Consider the following 23,992-nt stretch of genomic DNA (forward strand, 5'->3'; position numbering starts at 1 on the left):
CAGCAGATCCATGTTACAGGTAGGCAAAAAAAGGCCGGTAGGGACGGCACCTCCTACCGGAGGCTTGGGTAGGGCAAAACAGGAACGACGTGCACGCTCCGGCTAACTTGGCACGAGATCCCAAGAACTGATACGTCCGCTCGGGGAGACAGCCCCGGCTGTGTGTCCATCCCCGCGCTGCCCGAGCCGGTGACTCCCGTTACGCGGGAGCCTTCGGGACGCAAAGCGCCGCGGCGGGGCGGGGCGGGGCGCGGCGGGGCGGTGCGGGGCTGCCCGGGGCTGTGCCCAGCGCCCGGCCCCGGCCCGCGGGACGCCCCGCCTCGCAGCCCGCTACGGCCCTCCGGCAGCGGTGCCGCGGGCTCAGGAGCGGCCCCGCAGCCCCGCCCCGGCCCGGCCCGCCCCGTCGGCAGCTCATTGATGAGCCGCGGGCCTTTGAGGAAAGGACGAGTGCGCCGAAACCGTTGCAAAGCCATGATTTTTCAAGCAGCAGCGCAGCCTGGGAACTTTGCATGTTTCGCCATTTTTCACATCCTGACTCATTTCTGTATCAAAAAACGTGTTCTCTAGAGCTCATCGGACACCCGCCGCCCTTCCCGCCGCCGGGGCGGCAGGCAGCATCCACCGCCGGGTAGCAGCAAGGGGAACTATAGCAGAAATCCCCCGCGGCCAGGGAACCGCAGTCAAGCCCCGCGCAGCCCCGGGCCCCTGAGTCCCCTCTGAGTTCCTTTTCTATTGCCAGCGGGGGGTGTTTGCCCCCGAGGGCTGCAGCGGCTGCAGCCCGCACGCCACGCGGGGAGCAGAGCAGGTGCACCCGCCAAGGCCCACCCTCCCCCCGTCGGCGGGAGGCACCTGCGTGGGCCGGGGGGTGGTCGCGGGGTCTCGCCCGAGAGCTCTCGCCCCATGGCAAGACTCGCCTTCCCCACCCGCCGTGCACGGGGGACAGGGGCTGCCCCCCGCCCCGACAGCTCCACCAGCGAAAGCCGCAGGGCGCGGGCACGGGGGGGGTGCGGACGCGCCGTCCAGGGCCCCCGGAGCGGGAGCGGCGGCGGCGCTGGCGCCGGGGACTCCCGCCGCTGCCGCGCGGGATGGGCGGGGCGGGAGGGCCCCGTGGGGCGCGCGGCCCCGGTCCGCCCGCCCCGCGCCCCGCCGCCGCGGCACGGGCCCGCCAGGCGCCTGCGCACTGCAGGGGCGCCAGATTTGGCGGGAGGGGGAGTGTCCAAGGGCCCTTTGTTTGATGGCATCTCTGTTTACAGAGTTTACTCTTTAATCTCAACCTGTTTCCTCCTCCTCCTCCCGCGGCTCCTCAGCACTCCTGTGCGCGGCGGCGGAGTGCCCAGGCGCAGCCCGGCAACAGGGCGCGGCGGCGGGCGCGGGCTCCCCCGTCCTCTCCCCCAGCGGCCGGTGCGAGGATGTCCCGGAGACCCCGGCACAGGTAACCCGCTGTCTGCGGGCGGCGGACGGCCGGCCGCGCTCCGCGCCTGTCAGAAGGGGCGCGGGACGGGAGAGAGGGAAGGCGGCAGCAGGACACCGGCTCGCCCGGCGGACGAGCGGGCAGCCCCCCCGTCCTCCGTGCACCTGGTCTACTCCGCCCCCGATGCCGAGGCGTCCCCCTCCTCCGGAGGCACCGGGGGAGCGGCAGCCCAGCGGGACGCGCCGCAGAGCCGCCGGTGCCGGGGTGCTCGGGCCCCGCGCTGCGCGCCTGCGGGGAGCCGGCGCTCGCCGGCCGCAGGACCCAGCGCGGAGTCCGACGGAGCTGCGTGCCCCGCAGCCGCAAGGCGGGACAATGTCTGGCGGGCTCGGCGGCGGCAGGTAGCGCATCCCGTCCCATTCATTCATTCATTCCCGGCAGGGTGAGGCGGTAGGTGGGCGGCGGGTGCGGGGACTCGGTTCGCTCCCTCGACTTTTTCCTTTATTCCTGCGGCCCTTTTTTCCTTGGAAGCGCGGCTCTCGCCGGCGGGGCTTAGCTTTTTCCCGGCACACGCCACTCCGCACATGCCGTAGCGCGGCAGCGCGGGCGGAGGGCTGCGGGTTCGACGGAGCGCTCGGCCACAGCTGTCACCCGTGCCCGCCCGCCTGCCGCGCACCTCGGCCCGGGCCATCGCTGCCACCCCGCGCCAGGGGCCGGGGGTGGCGGTGACCCGGCGGCGGCGGACTGGACGTGACGGGGCGGCAGCGCCGCGTGGCCGTGGCCGTGCCGCCGCTGCCAGGCGGGCGCACAGAACGGGGTTGTTGTCTCATTAGCCGGGGACGGCGGGTCGGACACGTGGAGGCTTTTTTCTCTTTCTTTTTGCAGCCCGGCATCCTCTCCTCCTCCCCTCCCCTTTGGCTGGCTGCGACAGGGGAGAAGGTCGCAGCCCTGTTTGTCGCTTCCCGCGCGCCAGCCCCGTCCGGTGGGACTGGGGGCTTGGTGGGTCCTTCCTAAGGAAGAGGGGCTTGCGGTGCGGGAGGAGGCGGTGAGCCGCTGGGCGAGCGCCGGGCTGTACTTTCAGTGTCAGAGCGGGGCTACGGCTTGCGGGTGAATCACCCGGCCCGTCTCTCCCGAAAGAGGACAGCCACCGCTGCCTCGCGGGCGCCGCCCGCAGGGACACGTCCGCTGCTCGGGGCTGGGAGGCCGGGGCGGCGCGGTGCGGTGTCCGCCTGATCCACGAGCGCGGCGCGGAGCGGCGCCGGTGGGGCCGCCCCGGCGGGAGCGGGCTCTGCCCCACGGGGCTGCTGCCCGAATTCCTTCATTCACTGTAACAGCAGCGAGTCATTTCCTCTACGCCTCCTCTTACTTTTTTTTTTACCTCTCCCTTTTTTTTTTTCGTTCTTTTCCCCGTGTATCTTTGCACAAGCCGGTTGCCTCGGCGAACAGCCCAGCGCTGATGGGCGTCCGGGAGACTCCCTCTGTTCCGGCCGGGGGGAGCGCCGCGCCATGCCGTGCCGAGCTGTGCCGCCCAGGGGGGAAGCTTCGGGGCTGCGGCCGGAGGTGCAAAATAAAGTTTTAGAGCACCGCTGAGGGCCCGGTTGACTCAAGAAACTACCGAGCGTCCCGGAATCCTAGGGCTCTTTTCTCCTGCTGGAGAACGCAGGTAGTACAGTGGAGTGTGCTCGGCTCTGCGGTGCCAGCGAGGCCCCAGTCATTTAAATAACCCGGTTACAGAACTGGCCCCGCACTGAAGCCCTTTAACGTGTTGGCCGCTGATGCGCTGGCCGCTGCAGAGCGGCGTTTCCCTGCGCTGCCCGGCCCGCACCCCGCGCACGAAGCGCCGCCAATGGATGCGTACCTGCTGGGTGCCGTCTACGGAAAACTAGTTTTCAAAATGATACTTGGAAACTGCGCCACAAAACTTCCTTTGGCATATGGGCAGTGGCGCAGCTGTCTCTGTGTGTCACTGAGAAAAGTGAATCCACTTTGAGCGGCGGCTGGGGAAGCAGCCGCGCTCGTGGCAGCTGGAGCGTGGGAGCTTTTGCTCAAGCACGGGAGGCTCCAGCTGCCAACGAGGGGTGCGTGCGGAGTGGGAGCTTCAATCGGGGCTTACCCCCAGTGGTTATGCCGTCTAGGGAATAGGGAGTGAACCGTGGGGCTACAGGACTACAGCGCGGTGGGCACGTTGAGGGTGGCAGCGATGGGCTGGGTGGGTGAGTCAGGGGCCACCCGGCAAAGGCTGCGGGAAGACCTTGCACATCACAGCAGGCTGTGGAAAACTTCTTACATGTAGCATGTAAGCATGTTCTTTCATTGCCCATGACACAGGCCAGAAAATAGGGTGGAAGATGTAAGGTGCGATTAGCCCAGTACTTTTAAAGAATGTATGTTCAGCATCTTGCGTTGTGAAGGTGTTTGCAGCTTGTCTAACAGTCCCTGTGCTTCACTGCAACTTAATTTAATCTCCTGAAAACAGGTTAAGAGCATAAGCAACGCTTGTTAATTTTATTACAAAATAACTTTATTTTAATGTCTTAGTCATACTTTAACATACCACAGCATGACATACCATCAGATATATCACAGTTTTTAATCTTGCAGCATTACATTGACTCCTTTCTAACACTCATGGCTAGCATCTCTTAGCTAAAGTACCAGAACTGCTGCTCATACCTTAAAAGTCAGAATACTGTCTACCAGAAAGGCCCCTCTTGTTGCAAAACACTCTCTTTTAGATTTAGTTAGCTAGGTAGAACAAGTACTGTTTTTGAAAAGAGTAATGGAGTCCTTTTAACCCACAGATAGCCTCTGGGGAAATCCCTTAGTCATGAATTAGGTGAGCAGAGTATTTCAAAAACAGTATGAGGGATTTAGAAATAGATTGGAGATAATAAAGTTAGAGAAATGGAGAATATAGAAGGGTTCAGTCATTCATTTGTTACTTGCAGGATATTAAACAAACTTGTCCCCAGTCCTTATCTGTCCAAACCCATAAATGGAGGGCATATTTTATATCAGAGCTTATTGTATGTTAATGCTGCCATTTACTGTCTTTACTTAGTTTCAAAAACTTGTGCCATAAACATTTTCTCAAACAAGATTATTGTTTAGCTTTTTGTTTTGCTACGAAGTCTGTTTTGTTATGGAACAATATATCTGCTGTACTAAACATACAAAATCACTAATATTTTTCAGAATGTATGGCATTCGTTAAAGATCTTAAACATTCACTCATGTACTGGACACAGCCTTTAGTTGTCTTTATTGTCCCAAACATTGTATTTTAATTTGAAACCTTCATTGGTTGAAAGTTTGCCAAATGTGTAATTCACCACTGATCTAACATTAGGAGCAGGTCTAAACATGCACAGTAATACGAAGGTTGCCAGCCTTTTGCTTGTATCTGTGGATACCAAAAACAGCAGAACCAGTTCAGAATACTAGAACAACAGAATGCAGAACAAAATCTTGTTGTGCAAGTTTAAAAACTTTTATCTGTGTAACCTTTGCAAGGATTGGGGGGAGGGGGGGTGTTGAGTTTTGTAATTAAGTAGCTCGAGTCCTCATGTTCCACTCTCTCATTGTGTTTCCTTTTGCAGTATATATAGTAGTGATGATGATGATGAAGATGTTGAGGTGTATGATCATGATTATGATGGTCTGCTTCCTAAGACTGGAAAACGTCACTTAGGAAAAACCAGGTGGACCCGTGAAGAGGTAAATCCCAAGTTCATTCATCTCCTGCATGTTAAAAGATAAGAAAGAGCATGGATCACGTTCTTCTCCTAGTTGCTTCGTGTTCTTCACCATATTGCTAATCTGCAAATTTACTTCAGTGACAATCCCATATCTGAGGACAACTTTTTTTGACCCGCTAACTACATTCAGTGTTTTATTTAACTTTGAGCATAGTTCTTACCTTTTCAGTAAAACGTATAAACACAATTTTTAGGTTTCCACCAAGCTCTGTGTTATAGCACGTGATGTGTGAATCTCTGTGTAATCCCTGAGAAGCAGATTCTGAGTCACCTGTAGCAGTGCCTCATTGTTACTGCTTGCCTCTGTCTGAAACTACTGCTGTATGAGAATCGACCTGTGTTCAGTGTCCCACAGCAGCCAACAACTGTGGCAGAAACTGCTGCAGTCCTTCTGTACCACTGGAATTTTGCACTTTAATTGCAGCATTATGATTCCAAGCAGAAATAAATTAAAAGCTGGAAGAGAGAAATCCAGCAGTCCCAAAACCGAGCATTCAAGATGTATTTTGCTTTTCAAGGTCAGAATGTGTTTTAGTCGTGATACCCTTGTGCTGACTTTCTGGGAGAATTGTGGTATCAAACTGCTTTGCCAGGTGGATATCCTTTGGCCATTTAACTGGTTTGAGTTTGTTGTGAAATACATTAATACAGTTTTTGAGTTATGTTTTGACTTTCTCTTCTCTAACAATGTGTATTGATGTAAAAACAGTGGCAGGTCACCTCTTGCAAGCCTTTCATTTATTTATTTTAAATCATATTCTGCCCTTACAAAGGTGGACGTGGTTGTGATGTGGCCAGGGAGAAAAGGATGGCCATGAAGTCCAATGGCCATTGTCCTGTCAGATGAACTGGGAGCATACTGGGAGATGCTAACTGAGGAAGGAGAGAGCTACTCTTCTCTTCTTATCTCCTGGGGCATCTCTGGTTCGTTTTACACTATATCTTTCCCAGTACATAAGATTGGATTCTTCTGTCTTTAGGGTCTATATTTCTGGCCTTATCACTAAAAAGATTGGGCCAAATTTTTTTGCTATTTGCAAGTATGCAAAACGCCCTCACAGAGAACAGGAGCAAAAAGGAGCTGTTAGTTCTATTGTGCATTTATTGTAGGTGGGTAGGCCGTGAGCAAATCTCTGGAACTCTGATTACTTGTAAGACATATAAACCTTAGGGCGTGATTTTCAGAGGTCCCCAGGTAGCTGAGTGCCTGAGTGTTACTGAATTCCAAGGTTATTCTGATGCTTGGCATCTAAACGCCCATGCCCTCCTGTAAATCCAGTCCAATAATAACAGTTACAGTGCTTTGATGAGTAAAATGGGAATGTATATTGTGAGTCAAAGAACTGCACAGAAGTCAGTCTTTCTCCTACAGCACAGTAAAGAACCTACCAAAATCCAAAGGAGTAGAAAAATCTTCTGCTTTAGGCAATTAAAAGCATGAGAAGTCTACAGACCACCCTCCCTTACACTGAGAAAGCAGAAGTAGATGCATAAGAAGCTAGAAGAACAAATTAAAAAAAAAAAAATCATTTGGATTATAAGAGACTGCAATATTAATTATATCTGGGGGGGTTTTTAATGATCCAGGATGAGAAATTGAAGAAGCTTGTGGAGCAGAATGGGACAGAAGACTGGAAAGTCATTGCTAATTTCCTTCCTGTAAGTGGATATTGGTTTCTGTCTCCAGGCCTAGTAGCAACTCTTCGTCAAGAGGTTTCCTTGATAAAGGGGAAGGGGAGTGGTTGCTTTATAGTTACATTTTCAGGGGAGATATAAAACCTCCACAAATGGAGAGCATAAAAATTTGGTTAGATTACTGTGGAAACCCTTACATTTATTTTCCCTTTCACTTCTCAGAAAGGGTTGGAAAAAATCAAACAAGCAAAAATGGGGGATGGTGGGGTCTTGCACAGTAGATGGTCAATGTGACAATGAAACAAAATATCTCAGCACAGCGGAAAAAAATAACTTTGGTGAATTGTAAGTATGATTTTGATGATAATTGCTTTGTGAACACTTTGGCTGTTGCTGAAATACTGCATGTGAAAGCATGCCAGCTATTGTGCAGATAGGGAAGATAAAGTGTGTAGTTTTGGTGATGGAGTCCTCAATGCAGAAGTGATGAAAACCTTATCTATTCTGTGAGCAAATTGATAGTTGAGCACCTTCTTCTCAGACTTACTCTATGACTCCATGTTGTTTAGTAGTCTTAGGTGGCAGTGAAATCCATCGAAACAAGTGTACGTAAATAGGAGCATTCTCACTCTACTTTGATCTTGTCTGAAGAATAATCCACTTTGTGTATTTCACATTTCACTAGAATCGGACAGATGTTCAGTGCCAGCACCGATGGCAGAAGGTACTAAACCCAGAACTTATTAAAGGTCCGTGGACTAAAGAGGAGGATCAAAGGGTAATCAGTTTTCCTTTCTGTCTGATTAATGCCTTACTAGCAGATTTTAGGTGTCGGGGCAAAACTCCTGGAATCTTTGGTGGTCTCAACATTATAATGGCCAGAGGCAGACCGTATTTGTGTAGTGCTTTCTAAGCTTGCTATGCAAGTAAATTAATGCTGCTTTACAGCACTGTAATGTAGAATTGCAGTCTAGCAATGCCTTAACTATTACCAGATTTTTCCTTTTGGGTAAAAATATGAATGGGAAGTGGGGAACCTTAATTGCTTTTAGCTTTACTGTGGCAGTTTTGAGAACTGTTGTTGAAAATACTGCTTCACCAAAGAAAAAAATTTCATTGATTCATTGTGCATCATTAAATACAGGCAGTTTTTATGTCCTTCTTTGAAGGTAATAGAGCTCGTGCAGAAATATGGTCCAAAGCGCTGGTCTGTCATTGCTAAGCATTTGAAGGGAAGGATTGGAAAACAGTGCAGGGAGAGGTGGCACAACCATTTGAATCCAGAAGTGAAGAAAACCTCCTGGACAGAAGAGGAAGATAGAATTATTTACCAGGCACACAAGAGGCTGGGAAACAGATGGGCAGAGATTGCAAAGTTGCTGCCTGGACGGTAATGACATATACCTTTGGCTCTTAAAAAAGGGAAAAAGGAAAAAGCTGCAGGTCTGAGCAGTCTGTTTTGGACGCCTCAGGCTGCACTGTATAAATCAAAAAATTTTGGAACCAAAACCTCAGAAGCCAGTGACACTGATGTGCGTTTTTCTCAGTGGGGAATTTCACTGTTTGGTCAGTACATGGAACAGTATGCTATTTTTATAGGCTTTTAATGTTTGCCACAGGTAAAAAACCCAGTAACTAGAGCAAGACCATAAGAGTTTCCTAAATGTCTGTGCAGTCTTATTTGTGCCTGTGGTGACTGTCAAAATTTAAATTGATTTAACAGGGAAGGGTCAGACTCTGCAAGTGGAACACAATTTACATTCAGCCAAGGATATGCCTTCAATATGAAATCCAGTTTGTTTATTCAGAATTATTTAAGATTCTTCAACTTTTGTAATTGCTCCTGAATCATCCAGATGATTTTGGCCTGTTAAAAATCCATGTGTAAAACAGGAGAAACTTTTTCCTCAAACTCTGGTCCTGGAAATATTTATCTCACTGGAAGCTTTTGCAGTGTCTTATTTGCTGTGATTAAAAGTGATTCAAAGTGTGGGCAAGCAAGTAATGTAAGCAAGGGAGAGGTTTCCCTTCCTACTTTTCTTTCTGCTATTTGGTAAAACGCCTTCAAGATCTAAATATAAGGCCTAAGATCATGACAGCCTTTTAAGCAGTCATTCTCTGTGGTCTTACCTTCTAGAAGATAACAAGAAAGGGATTACCCCTTGGAAATATTTTAGTAGCTTCCACACATCACAGATACTGCTTTGAATGATACCGTGCAGTGGTGATGTTTTTTCCAATAGCAGAGCTGTTTTTAAGCATACCCTTAAAATCTCACAAACTTGATAAGTTTGCTTTTTCTGAGTCATGTATGTGAGGATTTGAATCTCAGTTTTTGTGCATCTAAGAAAAATCCCAACAGTTTTGTTTGCTGAGTTTTTGTGTACAGCATGATGTTGTCGTCGTCTAGGTGACCAGCTGGAAAGTTGCTTGGAAGTTAGTCTATTCACGACTGTTCTCCACAGTCTTTCTTTCCAGCAATGAGACACAATAAGATTCCTCTGAATTATTAAGATATAGGAAGATGATGTTGGCATTCCTATAGGATAGCCTCAAAGGGATGTTAGCCTTTGTTGTCACCTCACTTCATGGGAATAAGGTGAAGCTGAAGTTAGCAATTTCTTCCAATTTGAGGATTTAAGCCATGAGAGATTGCTTTAAAAAGTACATAAACAACTGTAGCCTGTTTTCCTTTTCCCCTGACTTTTATACTGAGCATCTTTCCTGAGAAGTTGGGAGTAGCATTTGTAATGGTGGGAGAAGGAGGAAGGTCAGAGAAGAGCTCAGGGTTTAAACAGAAATGCCAGCAGCAGTTCCCTGCCTCTTGACCTGTCTGAATTGGAAATGCTCATTTTTGAAACTCCTTGAACATCTGTATTTCTGTTGCAGAACTGATAATGCTATCAAGAACCACTGGAACTCCACCATGCGCCGAAAGGTTGAGCAGGAGGGCTACCTGCAGGAGTCCTCCAAAGCCTGTCACTCCTCAGCAGCTGCTGGCTTTCAGAAGAACAACCACTTGATGGCCTTTGCTCACAACCCATCGCCACCTGCCCAGCTGCCAGTGGCCAGCCAGCCCCCGCTGAGCAGTGACTACCCTTACTACCACATCTCTGAGCCACAGAACGTAAGTGCCTGAAAATGTGAGTGTGGTGGGGGTGCTCGTTTTGCCTTGTTGAATAGATGGGTGCAGTTTAGCCATGCCTGGTTTCAGGAAGCGTGAAGGATTTTCTTCGTCTTGGTGGGCTTGGATGTGTTTGAGGATTTCTTTGACTTTTGCTTCATTCAGTGGTGAAAATATGTACATTTCAAACTGGTGGCATTCAGGTGGTGGAACCGGGTACAGCGGGTTTAATGCCTTGGGAGCAGTTAACATATTTCTTAGAGTTGTGAATATTAAATTTCTTGAATATCAGTTGAATCTCATTAATTCTGTGTTCCATGTCAAAATCTCCCACGTTCTCTTTAGTAATATTCTGTTTGTGGGTTGCCTGTTGGAACCAAGTAAACAAGTATTGGTTTTAATCAGATTTCTTTTCTATTAATGATTAATAATGAAACGGGCTTCTGCTTCAGACAGTTGCGTTGTGGAGTTTTAGATGATAATAAATTGCATCTTTTGCTTTTTCACTTCAATTTAGAAAATCCTTACAAATGTGTCTATAATTATTCATCTTTTCTCATTCAGGAAGGGTAAATATTTCATATGTGAATTTTCTTTCTTCCTCTAATGCTCACTGTCATATTCCTAAAAACCTGATTACTTTTCTTGTAAACATTTTTAGTTTTTTTGCTATTTCATCTCCACAGACTACAAATATTAAGTACCTAAAACCAAAGTATGTTTAACACAAATTCACAATGCAAGCAGATAATATGATGGAAATAATCACTTTTTGCTTTTTGGCCTAGGTTCCTGGTCAGATCCCATATCCAGTAGCACTGCATGTAAATATTGTCAATGTACCTCAGCCAGCTGCTGCAGCTATCCAGGTAGATAACTTGAACCTCATTTCAAGAGTCAATTTCTTAAATATTTGATAAATTAAAATGCAGACGACATCATACATTAAGAAAACATTTTAATGTATTAAGTGTGGTGAAAAGAGAAAATGGGGAAGATGGGGGAGTTCTAACATGGCTAATAATTGCTCCTTCTGAAGTGGATTTAAAATGCAGTAGTTGACATCTGGTGTGATGGCTTTCGCTTTCTCCATTTCAAATGTCTATACTGAAATTCAGCAGGGACTTTGGTAGTGGAAAACACAATTGACATTTGTTTCATCTTTGAATCTAATTTGGCTGTTATAACCACAGGTCGGCAAACCATGAGCATTTTAGTTGCTACATCCTATCAGACCTTTATCTTTTCTTTTCCCTTAACTCTTAATTTCAGAGACACTATAATGATGAAGACCCTGAGAAAGAAAAGCGAATAAAGGAATTAGAGTTGCTACTAATGTCGACTGAGAATGAACTGAAAGGGCAGCAGGCATTACCAGTAAGATTGTCACTGTGTGCTTGGATGGAGGGATAGCAGCCTTACCCCAGTGCTTGTCTTTTTAACTTTTTACTCCCCCTCTGCCTTCAGTACTAATCAAGGCTCTATATTTCCGTTTTAAAAGGATGAAACATAGCACATACATAATCTGTATCCACTTTGTAAATTCTTCTATTGAAAAAAAAAATCCAAAATATTTGCAGGTATCTTACTTTGCAAAGTGGGAGCAGGATTGGGCTCTGTAACGTGACGTAATATTGGAAACATGATGGTTGTACAAAAAGTAAAAATCCTGCAGATCTATAATCAATAACAGGATCTGTGTTTCTGAAAGTGTGCCGTGGTTCATGTGATGAAAATACAGTGCCTGTGCATTAGATTTTTCTTCTCTGTTGTATTCTTTCCTTCAGCTGTGTTTATACACTTTGTAAGCTTCAGACTTGGTGCATGTTTGAGAGTTTGTTTTACTCCTCCGAATAATGTTAGATTCTTCATAACTGCATGTGTGGAGCAAGTGCTGGCTATTACTGAATTCTCATACTTCGTGGTATATGCCATTGGATGTTAATGTGTGAAAACCCTTATGTAACTACTTAACACCATCACCAAAGCCAAGAATCCCAAAATCATTTTTGAAGATAGGTGATAGCCAGCAGATTTTTTTTTTTGTTTTGGTTTTTTTTTTTTTTTTTTTTTTTGGGTAATATTTAAATTAATAGTCAAAGAACTGCATGCATGATACGTTAGTTTGGCCACTTTTTAACTTTAGTTAATGTTTTGCAATTTCTTCTGTTGCATGATCACACTGGAAAGAAACTTCTGTTAATTTGTTCTTCTGCTTTCCTAACCACGTTGATTTGACAGCCTCTTCATTGCATTGGTGTAAGCTGTAGCATTAGACAGGGATAGCAGAAGAAAAGGAGATCAGCAGACAAAAGCAACTCTAACTCTAAAACCATTTAGCCTTCTACAGTGCTGAGCGCTCAGTAGGGAAATCCTGCCGTTTCTTGCTTCTGACAGAAAAGGACTTTGCAGACACTTTTTGAGCACTTGGAGTAACAAAGTATGAATTGATTATGTGTTAGTAATGACATAGCCTATAATTCTGGAAGTAAGTTATGAGGTGACTTTGGGATAACAAATACAATGCCAGTGTTACTTAAGATCTTGCACTGATGAAAGGAAACATCTTGACAATTGTTTCATAGGCATAAGCTTTTAGATGATGCAACTACTTTTATCTTTCCGCCAGTGGCATCTGACACCTTGTGCAATTTCATTGCTAAGTTCCTTCTGCCTTTCCCCCCTCCCTTTTCTTTTTTTTTTTTCTTCTTTTTCCTTTAGACACAGAACCACACATCAAACTACCCCGGCTGGCACAGCACCACAATTGCTGACAGTACCAGGACCAGTGGTGACAGTGCACCTGTTTCCTGTTTGGGGGAACACCACCACTGCACTCCATCTCCACCGGTGGATCACGGTTGCTTACCTGAGGAAAGTGCATCCCCCGCACGGTGCATGATTGTTCACCAGAGCAACATCCTGGATAATGTTAAGAATCTCTTAGAATTTGCAGAAACACTCCAGTTAATAGACTCCGTAAGTAGACTTGCCGCCTCAAGTGGATTTGTGCGTGGTCAAGGAGTAAGGGGTGAGGAGCTGGGATTGTCCTAAATGTGCTTGTTGGTTTTTTCCCCGAGTAACTTTGAGTTGCTCCAGGATCTGAAGCTTATCTTCTGACATAACAAAATGCAGCTGCTCGTAAATGAAGCCCTCCAGCATGGATGCATATGCTTTTTGTGGGTGTCTCCCTTTCCTGCTATGTCTTGGAATGGGAGTGTGAGTTTTGGCAAGCTGCACAGTAGGAGCTTGAAGCAACCTCTCAACATTAAGTCTCCTTAAAATAAAATCAGAGACACAGTGAAAGATTTTAAGTAATGAAATTATATTTATTGATATTTGAAGTGACACATGCCATAGGTTTATGTGTGGCTGCTCATGTACTGGCATAATTTTGTAGAATTTTTTTGTTGTAGCCTCAATAGCTGCTTCTCAAAGTTTAAGGAGCTTGCCCTGGCACATGTGATGGACTGTAAAAACACATTTGAATGTCATGTATCTGACTGACATTGACATGAACCTGTTCCCGTTGCAGTCTCTGGGATGCTACATGTAAAGAAGTAGCACATCGAATTATGTTTTCTGGTGACAATCTCCTTCTGAAGCAGAGGTGTCTGCTTCATACGGCATCATGTCCTCTTCAGCACATCCAGAGCAGCATTGCATGTTAGGAGGAGGCCAGTCTTGGTCTACAGCACACATTTTTTTTGTAGTAAAAGGCACCATCATCATACCAAGCAGAAAACACTGGGCAAGTAAATAGTAAAGACATAATTCATTAGGGACTCAGTTGCCAGCAACACTACTAGGATGTCAGACAGTTTGATAAGATCAAGGCATGTATTCAAAACACAAATTGTGTTCACAGTGTTGCTGCTCCCATGAACAGGGTCAGGCTGAATTGAACTGGGAAAGACTTTGTTGTTGTTGTTGGTTACAGGCATATCCTAGTGCTGTATTTTCATGAGGTGGCACTATACACTGTCTTATAGCTCCGTGCCTCCCACGTTGTTTCAGGATCCTTCATCATGGGGTGATCTCAGCAGTTTTGAATTCTTTGAAGACACAGACACTCCGGCTAGCAGAGCTCCCTCAGGCACAGTCGCGCAGCTTCAGCAAAGAGGGGCCGGTGCTTGTAGACCTCAAGGACACCCCACCACAAATTTGAGCAAAGTCATGTTGAGTCAGGGCTCTCTTGGCTCACCAAAGACCTTATCTGCCTCACAGGGCAGTGCAGCTCCGTGGGTCCTTCTTCGCAAAAGGAGAGGGCACTGCAGCCCCTTAGCCAGTGGCCACGGTAGCACCTTGGTCCTAGCTGACGTCAGCAGCTCAACTCCTCCTAAGCGCTCCCCTGTCAAAAGCCTGCCCTTCTCTCCCTCGCAGGTAGATCAAGACTTCTGCACAGATGTTACTAATTCTCAAAAGTCACCCCAGTATTAACAATTTAGAAACTAATCCTTTGGAACAAATGACTAATTACCGTTGTGCTTGTTGATTTCACTCCGTGTTTGAATCTTCTCACTGCTCCTAGCCTTCACCACTGAGTTTAGTTAATCAGCAAGCTAACTGTTGGTTCTTGTCTTTTAAATTCATCTGTGGGGCTTGGTTTTTTGCCTCTTTGGATCTTTTTGTAGGGGAGTGTGACTCCTTGCTTTACTCTTGCTGCTAACTCCAACTACTAGAGTTTAACATTTCTGATCATTTTTGATACTTTCCATCTCTGTCCACTTACAGTATGATTCATTGACCTAGAAAACCCCAAACTGCATTTAAATAGCATTCAGGTTGTGAGACAAACTGACAACAACCAGAAAATTCAAATCACAGTCGCCATCCTCTGCCCAGGCCATGAGAGTTGGAGTGGAATAGGAATGAGGAGGAAAATGGCCTGTTAAAATGGCCTGGCGTGCATTTTCATATTTCTGATGATGGTTGCTTTGTTTCACAGCTGTAGCACTATTTAAAAGTGTTTTGGATTTTTTGTTTGTCTGTGTTGTTTTGCTTTAGTCTTCGATATCAAAGAAACACTTTTTCATGAAGGATAGTAAAAGATTTCATGTAATGATTTCCCGCTGTATTTCCCGTTACCATATTAGGTATTTTAATCATATTTATCCAGTGAAAGCCAGATTTTCTTACATGCCACATTTTTATAAAGTGACAGATTGAATCTAGAAGGTAATACATGGAATTGTTGTCAGAATAAAGGATACCACTATGCTCACAGATTTGTAGACGCTAGAAATAGAAACAATATTTTAGGTTACTAGGTAGAACACATGCAAGAGCAATTTTCTCCAAACAAATAGTGCTGCCTCCTTTTCAGTCAGCTGTTTCCATTCCAAAGCATTCCATGTACCTGTCACAGGTGGCAGTTTTCATTTTATGCTCTGAAAATGAAGCACTTTCTTTTGAGAGAGATGATAGGAAATTTATTTTCCTGTCATAAACACTTTATTTACTGCCCTAAAAGCCCCTCGATGCCCCATATAAATCTTTGTGGAATTTAACCCCATTTCCTGTGGGTTTGTTTCTGAAACATCCCTTGCTCATTTTCACCCAGTTTCTTGGGCACATTGCTCTTAATTGAAGTTTATTTGGAGAAATCCAAATCAGGCTCTGAAAGTGGTGGAAAGTGTTTCTCATTGGAACAGAGTGTCGTTTCCTTTAGACTTTACCTCGCTAGCTTCCTGAGCCAAACCATTGAGTATTTTTTCACAATGTAGTTAGGTACCCCACATACCCCTACTCGCATCATAGGGTCAGAAGAGCGACTCATGTCAATCAGAAGAAAACAATTTATTTTTCTTCTGTTAAATAATGTCAGCTTAAGAGGTCAACCATGTAATCTGGATGTTCCTGTTAATTTTTTCTTTCCACACCTGCAGTTCTTAAACACCTCATCCAATCACGAAAACTTGAACCTGGACAACCCTGCACTTACCTCCACGCCGGTATGTGGCCATAAGATGGCAGTTACCGCCCCGTTCCACCGGGACCAGACTTTCAAAGCTCAGAAGGAAAACCACGTGTAAGTCTATTGTCTTGTTGAACTCAGTGAGGGTCCATTTCTTCAGGTTTGCATGCAACCAAAGTGCCGGCTCAGCGTGTGCGTCAGGCTGTAAGAGGGTAGGTTTACAGTAGACACAAGGAAAGAATTCTTCACTGAGAGGGTGGTGAGGCACTGAAACAGGCTGGCCAGAGAAGTTTTGAATGGCCTACCCATGGGTGAAGCCCTGGGGAACCTGGTCTTATGGAAGGTGTGCCTGCCTGTGGCAGGTTGGTTGGAACTAGATGATCTTTAAGGACTGTTCCAACCTAAACCATTCTACGATTCTATGCTTCCTGCGAAGTTGTTTGCGCACACATTCAGATTTTTCTTAGTTGGGAGTAAAACTTCCACTTTATGACTATGGAGGTAGGTTATTAATACATAATATTAATACAGAAAACCATGCATGTAGGCTCACCAATTTTTAAAGTCAAGTCATTACACCTTATCACAGTCAAATGGATGTTCTGCTGTGAAAGCAAAATGGATTATAGAATTGCAGGGAAATATTTTCCAAAGTCTTACAACAATACTGCCTGTACGCAAATATTTCTGTAAAGAGGTAGTATTTCCAAGCATCTTCCTTTAAAGTTCCTCTACTTCTTTTTAAAGTTTCAGGACTCCAGCAATCAAGAGGTCGATATTAGAAAGCTCTCCAAGAACACCCACTCCATTCAAAAACGCACTTGCAGCTCAGGAAATCAAATACGGTCCTTTGAAGATGCTGGTAAGAAGGAAACAATGATAAAAGTTGCTTTGATATTAGTGCAGAGGGATGTTCTGGGACTTGGATATAACGTTTCTTTCTTTCAGCCTCAAACTCCAACTCATCTTGTAGAAGATCTGCAGGATGTTATCAAGCAGGAGTCGGAGGAATCTGCAATAGTGGCTGGGCTACATGAAAGTGGACCCCCTTTGCTGAAGAAAATCAAACAAGAGGTAAATCTCAAACTTACCTGAGGCAATTTAATTCAGAACTCTTTGCTGAGAAACTTATACCAATGGCTTTTCTGTTAAATAGCTGTGTCTGTTTTTCTTTCATGTGAGCCCCAAGATCTTAGTGTCGGTTCCATATAGTATACTAGGCATGTCTAATTCATCTCCCATTGATTTCCATAGAAGTCTTTCTCCTGTTTTCAGCAGGGGTTTGCTTGGCCGTTCTAATGCAGTTTTCGTTTGAAACTTAAAAAGAAAAGAAAAATTAGACATGAATTTGGATTGAATCTTTCAAATATTGGTGAAAAGTATAGAAGAACCCCATGGGGACCAAGCTCCATGGAGTGACTTAGAAACCTGAACATTTGAGGACATTGCATTATATTACTTTGTCACTAAAGTTCTAAAAATACATATATTCTCAATCCTTTCTCGGGGATTAAACTCCTGAATACTGGCAGAACACTGAGTGCAAGTATTCAAAGTTTTATTAGATGAGGATTTTTTGAGAACCTTGAACTTTTTTCCTCTGCAAAGAGCAGGGCTGCTTTAAAAGATAGTACTGTAAACATGCATTATGCACCTCTGTGAAATATATTTGTTCAATTTATTAAGCAACTGACAGAGATCTCCTGGTCAGTTATGTGCTGGTTGAATCATGTCTTTTCTGCTTTCAGGTGGAGTCTCCAACAGATAAAGCTGGAAATTTTTTTTGCTCAAATCACTGGGAAGGAGAAAACCTGAACACTCAGCTCTTTCCACCTGGGTCTACTATGGAAGATGTGCCAGTAAGTACAAGTTTTCACACCATCAAAGGAATTCTTTGTTTTACATCCCCATTCAGTTCTTAAATGGAAGAGAAAGAATATTTTTTTCTGATTTTCTCCACAAGTAGACTTTATTCCTTATTTCCACGTCATTTTCCTGTACTAAGCATAAAAAGCAAAATGGTACTCTTAATTATCACTGTGGTGCCTATAGAAGGTTGCAGAAGTTGCAGTCGTTTTGCAGCCCACAGATTTTGAAGAGCCTACACTAGGAGGATGCCTGCACCTGTGTGTAGAAATGACTAGATCATAGAGTTAAAAACCAGTGAAAAAGAGAGAGAGTCTCTCTTGGTTTTTGCAAAGGAGACCTTGCTTGAGCACAGTTCCCTTTGCATTACCAGGACTCAGGACTATTCAGTGTTACTGTTATTCTTGTACTTGGGATTTTCACTGGATGGAAAACCCTTGCATATGGCAGTGCTCCTGCAAAGCCAAGTCCCAGAGACACAAGGCTGAGGTCTGCTCCTCATCTGTGGCTGTGCCCAGTGTAGCAACTTCTGCACTCAAGCTGTGTTTACTTACAATGCATTTGAATTCAAATTGTTCTCATGAGTTGCTGAAAATGTTTTTCTGTTTTCTTCTCCTGTTCAGAATCTTCTTACCAGTTCCATTTTAAAGATGCCTGTGTCTGAAGATGATGATAGTTTTCACAAAACAGTTGCGGTACCTAGAAACAGGCCACTAGCCAGTCCTCTGCAGGTAACTATTCTTTGATAAAAGTATCCTCTGTATATAAAATACATATATACATCCATATATATATATTGCTTTCTCACAGACTGATTTTAGGTTTTGAGTATGGAAGAATGACATGTTCAGATGAATGTGGCTGAGGATCTCACTTTGCTTGTGGCTGCAGCAGTGCGAGGAAGCTAAACAGGGCATAGCTCCACATGTGGGGTACTGTAACTCAGCTGGGTGCAGTGTTAAATTGGTAGGACTGAGAATTAACGTGGACCAGAAGCTTTTTTTTTCTATAGACTTCTTGTAGGCAGCACTGCTGTTCTGGAGATTTGAGTGGTGTGGTGGTGGCCAGAACTTGTGACTGGCCTTGGGGTGAGAGGAGAGACTCTAGCACTGCCTGGCTGGCACAGGGGTGGCCAGTATTACCCATCCAGCCCAGCACCATGATGGCCTTTCCCCAGTGTAGGCTGAATGTGTAATTTTTATAACACAAGTCAGATGTGAGGCTGGGGTTTATGGTTTGTGTTTATGCTTTTGCCAAGTGTTGACAAAGACATACGTTTGCTGTACTTTAAAATACAGCTGTTACACAGGCACTGATCCAAAGCCCACCAGTCATTAGCAGCCAGTTTGGCAGCTCTTGTATACTTTAGGTGGAACCCACAGCAAGTCATTCAGAAAACAAAACATAATTTCTGTATTTCTGAGGTAGATGAGTGAGTGATTTTGTAGCCCTTCTCCACATGGGAGAACTAAAGGAAAGTGTCTCATTCCCCAGGGTGAGTCACTGTCAGGAAGGAAATTGTAACTCCATAGTTCCTGACTTTCAGACAGATAGTCCACATGGCTAATCCTTTCTTTCCTCCCTCTTTCCAGAATTTACGTTAGGGCTTATTTACAGTAGGAAGGAATGAATAAAGGCTGGTTTTGATTAAGCACTTCTAGCCAGGCATTAAAAAAGGAGATAGTAGAATTTACACGTCCCCATTTGGTACAGTTTGCCATGGTGTAGGCTTGTATTTTGTGCTGCAGAATCATTTGATGAAAAACAGCTTTGGAGGGCAGGGATTAGGACTCCCTTTGGCATGGGAGTCTGTAGGGGTCAAAGACTCACACTCGGTATTGTTTATCTGCTCTTTCTTCATGAACTGTGTTTCTTGCCTGCACTGTGGTAGACAGCTAAGGGAAGGGTTTGAAGATCACTGCCCCTGGTCTAGGGCAGTATGTAGGGGCTGAATTCAGATCCATCTCATGGCAAAGGAGCCTGGGTCTCCAGCTCTGCAGGGTGTTGCTGGAGCTCCCTGGTGGGTGATTTGGAGGAGGCTGCTGGTCCCCATGAGCTCAGCTCTGCTGCGTCCCAGCACCTGTCTGTGACCCCAGCCAAACTCTGAGCTCCTCCATAGGTTTAGGGCAAGATTTTCAGGTAGCTGAGCAGCATAGGCTGTGTGTTGTCCTGTTAGTGGTAGTTGCCTGCACTCTGGCTGTAATAAAAAAGAAGAATCTGAGAGGTCTGTAAAATAGGATCTTTTGATCTTTGGTGTAACACTGTTATGTTTCCTGCTATCTAAAAATAATTTCTTTACAAGCTGCTGTAAACGAAAGGGCTTGTTTAACCTTTTGTCCTCACTCATGCTGATTTTGTTCAGGAAGTTTACATGAGTCAATTTGTGGATCATTCTGGATTCAATTCTTCAGTCCTTGCTGAGGAAAAACATGTTAAAAGTCAGGTATTCTCATTGTTCGGATAAAGAGGACCTTTTCTTAAGTAGGAACTCAGTTAAAAAGCACTTCCCAACTCCTCTCACTGTTTAAAGTGTGTTGAACTGAAAGAAAAAGTAGTTGTAAAAAGCCCCAAAATAGTTAGTATGCAGCTTCTTGGTGTACTAGTATGAAGATAAAATTGTTCTCTCTGCTAATGAAACATTGAGCTTTTCAGCTGAAATGTAATCTTACATGAAGAATGAGGCTTGGGGTTTCTGTGATGGTGGCACAGACAGCTTTTTCGTAATGAAGTACAGACTTTTTATAACAATGCAGTATTGTCTGCCAATGGCTGCACTCTGGTTAGGACTTGGTGTCGTGGTTAAAAGTAATGGTAAAGCTGCTTGGCTTCATGTCAGAGGGGAGGAGTTTCACCCCATGCAGCTCAGAAAGGATGTGTAGTCTGGCTCTGTTTCGCACCAGAAACTGCCTCTGCTCTGTCCCTAACACTTCCCCTCTTCCACTCCAGTGTAAACGGACTCGTATGACTAGGACACAGCATGTCTAAAGGGTGCATGGAAAACGTTAGCTTTAGTGCTTGTTGTTGACTGGTTGTGTTTTGTACATGACTAGATTTTAGCATGTTGTTGTTCTATGCTTTCTACCCTTCCTGGTTTAGAATTTGGTATCTCACCCTCATACATGAACACATGTATGGACACAAACAAACACTGGACTAAATCCACTGATCCCATTAAGCATGAGGGAACTCATGTGGATGAAATTTAATTGTGTCTGCATATGTTGACGTTGCTGTTGTTAATATTTTGGAGCTGATCCAACTGTTCTTACTTAGGCAAATTCTCATTGACTTCAGTCCAAGAAAGAATTACAGCAATCTCTTCACCTTGGGATCTGTGCATGGAGAGGGAAGAGATAAACAAAGACAGCACTAAGCTTAGGGGGGTTTTTGATATGCTTGGTTCTTAAAATTCCAGTTTCTTTTCAATTTGAACTCAGGTAAGAGGGAGGCAGTATATTTACCAGCCCACCGTTTTCCATTGCTTTAATAATTTGCATTGTATTTACATAAAGATATTTAGCTAGCGATAAACTGATCAAAATCCTTGATTACTTATTGTTTTGCTGTTAAATTCCAAAGAAGGCAAGAGTAACAAATGTTCAAACAGATCTCTAAGGATATTTTTTACTGCATTTTGGGTACACGACTGATCATATGCCATTTAGTAAATAGCAGCTGATGACCATTTCAGATAGCACGACATGATTCACCATCACTTAGCAGGAGCAGCATGTTGCATCATTTGGCATGTGAGGTCAGCTAGCTCCAAATAACACCACTGGAGTGTGGTGGTGTCAGTGTTGCGTAGACCAAAGGGAGAAGAAGCCTTCATAGACCCAAGAAGAGTTTGGGCTTTATCCTCATTCAGTCCCCTGTTAAGTCTCTCTAAGACATTGGATGTAAAGGCACTTATGTGTAAGACCTTTCTGGTAAGGTGTGAGGGTTCAGCCAGTTCTTTTGTCCTACATGACAAATATCGTGGTTGTGCATTGAATATTGTCTGACTGGCAGGAACAGGAATGTCTCACCAAACCCACATGTTGCCTTGAGGTGGACTTACTCTCCACTGCATGGATCCCAAATATTTCTGCTTTGTATTCCTGGGGTTAGTTAAGACCTGTATTTTTGCACCCTATATTTTTGTCACTTAGTTGGATATCAGGGAGATTTGGGCCTTACTAGAAACTTTTCCAAAGGTTAAGCTTTTGGGATAACATACTCCAGTGCCAAGACAAACAGATGATCTGTACTGAGCATGTGCTTGAATTTTGCCTTGTAAGAGGTTACATAAAAACTCCTCTGTTTCTGGCCCTTCCTATGTAAAAGTTAAATTTTATTTCACATTATGTTCTGTAGCAGTAGCGGTACATAATACAAACTGTCCTAACATAGACATTTTAACAGATAGAAAAGTAGGCTAAATCACAGACCTTCCACCTAACCCTGCAGGCTATCAAAAGACACCATGAAATGGAGCCTTTTAAGAAAATAGCACTGCTTTGATATCTTCTTCCCCCAGTAACAAAGGAAACAACACAAGGTAGAAGCCCTGCAAGCTAAAGAGAATGTTCTTCAACCCCTAGCTCCTGTCACTTTCCATTTTTTAACCACAGACTGACACATTTCAGCTCGAATTTCCTGACTTTCGGCGGTTTGTGTAGCCATTTTCTTCAAAGAGTAAGTTTAAAGGATTTTAAAACAGTTGCTTGGTTAACCTTTTTTCAAGTGTTTGAGCTGTCCTGAAGCTTCATTTTCTCAGTTTAAAAAGTGAAATGTTGTTTCATTTGCAGCTGTTCGTAAGACAAAATGGCCAGGAAGGCAGCATGGTGTCCTGCAGCGGCAGGCTTTCTGTTTTTCCTCCATGGCTTTTTGGGGAAAAGAACGTCCTGAAATCTCATATTCTTCTTTGTTTAATCAAGGGAGAGGGGGAAGCACGCTGTGTTTGAGATTTGCACAGCAAAGGTAGCCCCACAGGTTTCCCTTTCTTGCCCCTTCCCTCCCCAGTGACTGATGTGTACAGGAAGCAGCTGTGCTTGGCACAGCTGAGGGAGCCAGAGAAGGTTCAAAGTTACCGGTCAGTCATTGCATGTTTTCCTCCTAGGCTGGCAGAATTTGGGTTGCAAACAGATGCCCTGAACTGGGGTGGTCTCTCAGGAAGAAAAGAAGTGACAGCTTAACTATTAGTCATTTGCAGCAATGTATTCTGATCTGTGGGGGGGAAAAAAAAAAAAAGATTAGTTAAGGACAAAACTGGGAAGGGGCTGAATATCCTAGTATGAGTTACAGGTGCTTAGCCTACTTCCATACCTCATCCATTGATCCTACTTGGAAAGCTCGTACATCTTGAGCAGGAGTTTTGTCTGACCAAGACCTTCAGGGTTAAGCTCTTAGAAGTGCCATCAAATAGCTCTTTCTAGCTCTGGTATCATGCTTATAACAGAAGCTGAACAGTTGGACCGTGTTACTCTTTCACATTTAGCAAGCTGTATTTCTGAGCAACTCGGAAAGCCCCAGCATTTAGGAAAAGTCTGTCCTGTGCCCCAGAGGAAAGCTACCAAGACAGGTAGAAATAGTGGTCTGTCTTGTCAAATGAGGTAGAAAATTCATTTATGGTCACTTTAGTTTTTAATTGGTCTTTACTGTCTGGTCATGATAAGCAGATGGGTTTCTGCCTGTTCTGCATCCTTACAGAATAGAAAGCCATGTTATTCTATGTGATGTCCAGTGTATTCTGCTAGGAAATTTTTTTGTTTAGTGCACTGTTTCACTGTTTCAGGAATGCTGCATTTCTGTTGCAAGCCTTCTTTTTAGTGGCGCATTCTGCAGATGATCCATACCATGTAATCTAAGGGAAAACTGGCAAGAAATCCAGCTTTTTGCAGCAGGGAAACATGATAAGAGACCTTCTAGTAGTCTGAGCCTTGTAAATATTTTAAATACACTAGCTTCTTAAAAATTATTTTTAAATACCATCACAGCTTGGGTAAATTAGTGGGAATGTTTGTAACACCACTGACTTTGCTGGAGTTGCTGAAGCTACCTGCCAGCAGAGTGAAAATTTAAAAATGGTCTTCTAACACAGTTCTTCACCCAAGGTTTTTTACTACACTTTAATCAGTTTGGGAGCTCGGCGCTGCAGGACTGCAGCAGTGTTTGGTTTTGGCATTGGCTCCTAACACAAAAGGTGTCTTAACACTGGAGCTTTCTTAAGCTATGGAGACAGCACATGTAAAGGCAGTCCGGGCTGCAAGTGCAGAAGGACTAGTTCTGTTAGAAAAGCACCT

General features: G+C 44.9%; 1 protein-coding gene across 7 annotated transcripts in view; it reads left to right on the plus strand.

Moving 5' to 3' along the window:
* Positions 1-1,277: 1,277 nt before the first annotated feature.
* MYB (MYB proto-oncogene, transcription factor) overlaps positions 1,278-23,992 on the plus strand; it is a 28,226-nt gene continuing 5,511 nt past the window's right edge. The window contains exons 1-15 of one of the 7 annotated variants that reach the window (XM_032101794.1): positions 1,291-1,432; positions 5,008-5,125; positions 6,754-6,825; positions 7,487-7,579; positions 7,971-8,191; positions 9,691-9,928; positions 10,714-10,794; positions 11,198-11,302; positions 12,647-12,904; positions 13,943-14,308; positions 15,814-15,956; positions 16,590-16,704; positions 16,791-16,916; positions 17,591-17,701; positions 18,332-18,439. In XM_032101794.1, the coding sequence (XP_031957685.1) occupies positions 1,410-1,432; positions 5,008-5,125; positions 6,754-6,825; positions 7,487-7,579; positions 7,971-8,191; positions 9,691-9,928; positions 10,714-10,794; positions 11,198-11,302; positions 12,647-12,904; positions 13,943-14,308; positions 15,814-15,956; positions 16,590-16,704; positions 16,791-16,916; positions 17,591-17,701; positions 18,332-18,439 (2,178 nt within the window). In that variant the 5' untranslated portion in view covers positions 1,291-1,409. The other 6 variants (XM_032101792.1, XM_032101797.1, XM_032101795.1 and 3 more) reach the window with 6 other exon arrangements.

This window comes from Corvus moneduloides, chromosome 3 (genome assembly GCF_009650955.1).
Source record: "Corvus moneduloides isolate bCorMon1 chromosome 3, bCorMon1.pri, whole genome shotgun sequence".
Classification (NCBI taxonomy): domain Eukaryota; kingdom Metazoa; phylum Chordata; class Aves; order Passeriformes; family Corvidae; genus Corvus; species Corvus moneduloides.